Source organism: Vanellus vanellus, assembly GCF_965231255.1.
Source record: "Vanellus vanellus genome assembly, chromosome: 1".
NCBI lineage: Eukaryota > Metazoa > Chordata > Aves > Charadriiformes > Charadriidae > Vanellus > Vanellus vanellus.
This window is the reverse complement of record NC_138905.1, coordinates 151,963,675-151,968,726: the sequence shown is the minus strand read 5'-3', so window position 1 is coordinate 151,968,726 and position 5,052 is coordinate 151,963,675. Positions and strand designations below refer to the sequence as shown.

Below are 5,052 nucleotides of genomic sequence, written 5' to 3'. Positions count from 1 at the left end.
CGGCTCTGCCCGGAGCAGAGGGGTCGGACCCTCCGTATTCCTCCTCTCACCTCAGCATTTGGAGTATTTCCCTTCAGAGAACTTTTTTTTTCTTTTTTTTAAATTTTTTCGACACAGTGTTTATGCATCAGACACAGACTATTTCATTCTAACAAATTTATTTTCTCAATCAGCTCTTACGGAATCACTACTCAAATTAAATTACAATCAAATTATCACATCAAAAGATACCCTTATTACCTAACAACTGTCCATATTTTCATTTCATTTTGATTTGTGCTCGTCTGAAAAAAACACGTAATACAAGATCTGGGGAAAAAATAAATTACCGTTTTGCAGCAGTTCATAGGTATTCTGAATAAAATATTAAAAGAAGTCATTTAATGAAAATATAAAGCAAATTTTTTTTTAGATCAACAACGGATCTAACAATTCTATATTGCCGTCTTTTTGAAAAGTCTGTTTATTAAAACCTACCAAAAACACTGCTTGGAAATGGCAGTATTATATAATCACATCCACAGCACCCATTCAATCAAAGTTGGCAACGGATTTAGGAGAGGAGAAGTTCAGATAAGTGCAGCTGCAGATGCTCAGTCCTTCTAAATCCCTTTATCTGAATCAGTCCAGAAATAAAAAATAAAAATATTAATAAAAAAAATATTAGCAGTGGATTTTTTTTTATGACTCTTCCATGATGATTGGCAGCCGTCAGGAGCAGGACTTTGACAGCCCTAAATTATTTCCCTTTCTCTCGCTGGTTCCCTTAATTCATGCAAAGTCCTTCTACAGAGCTCGAACTTTAGGGACCAACAACCTCTCCTTCTCCCACCCTCCCCCCAGCGTCCGTCCCTCCCCCCTTTTCTCCTCAGGGTCAGTTTTTCGGCGTGCGGGCATTTATTTCCATATTTTTGTTCTATAGCTATACCTATATATATAGATAAATATATATATATGTATTTGCTTCCCTATGCAGTCTGCTTGTTTTTAGTGCTGTGTGCATATTTTTTTTTCTTTCCTGGAAAAAGTGGCCCCTTTCATTTTGCAGAATATATAGATATATAGATATATATGTTTTCAGAGTGGATGTCTGCCTTGCACCAAAATTCTACGGTTTGGCCAAGAAAAACAGGGTGCTGGAATGCAGCAGGCACCCTCTGATTAACCAGATTATTTTGCTTCTGCTTCCCTTTTTTTTTTGGATAGCTCCCATTCAGAAAACAAAACAAACAAAAAAAAAAAAAGGAAAGGAAAAGGAAAGAAAAAAAAAAGAGGGAGAGAGAAAGGAGAAAAAAGTTTCCGTGATTCATAGAAGAGAGCCCTTTTGGGGATAGGGGGGAGAGTACGGGGGGGGGGGGGGAGGAGGGGAGAGAAGAGATGCAGACATCAGTGATGTTCCTCGCTGCGAGAGGGGGCTAGTTTGGAGAGTGAAAAATAAAAATAATAATAATTAAAAAAAAAAAAAAGAAAGCCCAAGCCCACCCAAAGCCCAAGCCCTCTCCCCGCAACCAACCCCCCGGCACATCTGCAGTTTTGGTGCATTACGCATCTCCACCCCGTTTTCCCCAACACGGTCTAAACGCTCTCGCTCGGATCGACCTTCTCAACCGCTCCCTATTGGTATCGATCTTATATATATATAGATGCACGCGAATATCCATATATATATAAACACAAGCAGTCTGAACGAGCCTGGATCGTGTGTGTGTGTGTGAGAGTGTGTCTGTGTGCGTGCGTGTGTGTGAGTGTGTCTGTGTGAGCGTGCGGCTGTGCGCGGCGGTGCCGGTGGCGGTGCCGGTGGCTGTGCCGGTGGCGCTGCCCGGCCCGGCCCGGCCCGCGCTGCCCCCCGCGCCCCCGGCCCGCCCGCGGTGCCCCTCACTGCACGCTGGTCTGCAGTCCGTGGTGAGGGGGCGGCGTGTCGGAGTTGACGGTGCCGACCTGGGAGTAGACATCGTCGGGGGTCTGCTGCTGGATCCCCGGGGGGGTCATCCGTTTCTCTTTCTGCCTCCGATTGCAAAACCAAACCCTGACCACCTCCTTCTCCAGCTGCAGGCTGTCCGCTAGGTTCGTAATCTCCTGGGCGGAGGGCTTGGGGCATTTCAGAAAGTGGCTCTCCAAGGCCCCCTTGACACTCACCTCGATGGAGGTCCGCTTCTTCCTCTTCCTGCCCTGGGCGGCGATCTTGTCGATGCTGGTGGGGCTGCCCGTGGAGGAGTCGGCTTCCTCCAGCCACTTGTTCAACAAAGGCTTCAGCTTGCACATGTTCTTGAAGCTGAGCTGCAGGGCCTCGAAGCGGCAGATGGTGGTCTGCGAGAAGACGTTGCCGTAGAGGGTGCCCAGCGCCAGCCCCACGTCGGCCTGGGTGAAGCCCAGCTTAATCCGCCGCTGCTTGAACTGCTTGGCGAACTGCTCCAGGTCGTCGGAGGTCGGCGTGTCCTCGTCCGAGTGCGGGTCGTGGCTGTTGACGCCGCCGTGGTGCGGCGGGTGGTGCCCGGGGTGCTGGTGGTGGTGGTGGTGGTGGTGCCCGGGGTGCTCGCCCAGCTCCGGCGTCTCGCCGCGCACCAGCCCGGGGTGCACCAGGCTCTGCCCGCCGGGGGGGGGGCTCAGCATGCCGTTCACCGTGAAGCCCCCGGGCTGCGAGTAGAGGAGCGACTGCTGCTGCTGCTGCCCGCCGGCCATGGAGGGCAGGTGGGCGGCCGCCGCCGCCCCCCAGGCCGCCGGGTGCCCCTGGTGCGGGGGGCCCAGGTGGGGCGGCCGGTGGTGCAGCGCCGCGCCCGAGTGCAGGTCGTCGCGCCCGCCGCTGCCCTTGACGTCGGGCGGCGGCGGCGGCTGCTGGGGGCTGCCCGTCATGCCCACGGGGCTGCCGGACCAGGGCGAGCCCGCTTCGGCGGCGGCGGCGGCGGCGGCGGCGGCGGCGGCGGCGGCGTGGGGCAGGGCTGTCACCCACTGGTGGGCATGGCTCAGCATATGGCCGCCGTTGCTGGCGGCCATGGCGCCCGGCATGAAGTCGCTCTGGACCATCTTGGCCGCCGGGTCGCCGCGGTAGCCGCCCGCCACCGAGGTGACGGCCACGCTGCCCGGCTGCATGCCGCCGCCGCCGCCGCCGCCGCCGCCGCCCGAGTCGGCGTGGACGATGGAGCCGGCCGCCAGGATGCCGTTGCCGGGGAGGTAGGGGTTAGAGGTGGCCGCGGCCATCCCGCGCCCGCCGCCCGCCGCTCGCCCCCGCCGCGCCGCCGCCGCCGCGCCGCCGCCGCCGCCGGCTGCCGGGCGCCCGCCGCGAGCGCCCTTGCCCGGCGCTGCCGGGGCCGCTGCCGGGGCCGCCGCCCGCGCCGCCGCCGCCGCCGCCGCCGCCGCCTTCCCAGCCTCGCCGGGGCGCCGGGGCGCGGGGTTCACCTGCTAGCGCTCCGCGGCGCGCTCTCCTCCGCCCGTCCGTCCGCCGGCCGTCCTGCCTCCGCTCCGCGCCGCGCTCGGTGCGGTCGCCGGCTCTCGCTTCGCCTTTTTTTTTTTTTTTAAATCGCTTTTCTTTTCTTTTTCTTTTTTTTTTCTTTTTTTTTTTTCCAAAAAAAAAGAGAAATATTCAGCCGTACATATATTTTTCCTCCGCCGCCTTCTCGCCCGAGTTTGCTGCTCGCAGGGAGGAAACCAAACAAAGGCTAAAAAGCGAAAAAGAAGGGGGGGGGGGATCAAAAAGCCCCCGTGCCTTCTCCCCTCCGCTCCCCTAGGAGTACATCTCCACCTCTCAGCCTTCCCCTCTCAGAGTGAAACTTTTCCTTTTCTTCTTCCTTTAAGGCTTTGTGTGTGGGTATATTTTCCTTTTTCTGTCTCTCTTTCTCTGTCTTTCTCTCTCTCCTCGGCTCCTCGATCTCCTTTTGCTCTTTTATTTGCAAGTTTTGTTGGTGTCCTAAGAAAACTTCCTGTGATGATGATGGTGGTGATGGTGGTGATGATGCATTTCTCAAAGTTGTGCTGTTGCTGGAGCACTTTGTCCCCTTTGAAACAAGAGTCCTGTCGGAGCCTTCTTGCTAGAGTCACGCTCTGGATAAGACATTTTTTCTCTCTACCTTTCCTTTAGGCGGTTGAAAAAAAAAAAAGAAAAAAGTAAAAAAAAAAAAAAATTAAAAAGTTGAAATTTCTCGTTACCTCGCGAATTGTCTCTCTCCCTCTCCCGCTCGCTCGCTCTCTCGCTCGGTTTGTTGTTTTTGGTGGTTGGTTTTTTTTTTTTTTTGGTGTTTGTTTTGCTTTTTATTTTAATTCCAGCAGTTGGTCGAGGGAGGAGGCGGAGGAGGAGCGCCTTGGTGGAGAGGTGTGTGTATGTGTGTGTGCATATATGGTATCCTTTATACACTAACTCCAGCGGGGAAGTTGGCTGCCGGGCTGGCAGCGCGCACTGGCGGTGCCGGAGTCCCGCCGCTCGCCTCTCCCCGCCTCCCTCCCTCTCCCGGGCCGTGCCCGCTCCCTCCCGCCCTCCCTCCCGCCCTCCCCTCCCGCCGTCTGCCCGCCGCCGCCGCCGCCGCCGCCGCCCGGCCCCGGCCGCGAGGAAGCCGGCCGCCGCCGCCGCCCCCGCCGATTGGCTGCCCGCCCCGTGACGGACAGCCCGCCGCCGGCCGCGCGGCCCCCCTTCCGGCCGTTCCGATTGGCTGCTTTTTAATTTAGGCAAAGTGGCGTCGGAGCTGGAAGTCGCACACCCCCCCCCCCTTCTTCCCCCGCCCCCGCCCCCTCCTCCCCTCCCCTCCCTCCATCCCTCCCTCCTCCCTCCATCCCTCCCTCCGCCTCTTAACTCTTCCCGCCCGGCGGACGCACGCACCTCGGAGCTCTCCCGCCGCCGCTCGGGCAGGGGCGAGCGGGAATAATTAATAACAACAATAATAACAACAACAGCAACAATAATAATAATAATAATAACAACAACAACGGGGCCGAAGCCGGGCGGGGGTGGGAACGGCGCGGATGCCGCCGCCGTGCACACGCTTCCCCCCCCCCGCCACTGCCCGCACCGGCAACCGGAGCTGCCCCCACCCCCCGCATCCCCTCCTACGGTGGCGGCCGCCCCCC

General features: G+C 57.1%; 1 protein-coding gene across 1 annotated transcript; it reads right to left on the bottom strand.

Annotated features, from left to right (window-relative positions):
- Positions 1 to 1,875: 1,875 nt before the first annotated feature.
- On the bottom strand, positions 1,876 to 3,195 carry POU3F3 (POU class 3 homeobox 3; the record flags this gene model as incomplete). The annotated part of the gene is made up of 1 exon (XM_082498802.1): positions 1,876 to 3,195. One exon carries the CDS (start codon positions 3,193 to 3,195, stop codon positions 1,876 to 1,878), a length of 1,320 nt encoding a protein of 439 aa, XP_082354928.1.
- Positions 3,196 to 5,052: the final 1,857 nt, after the last annotated feature.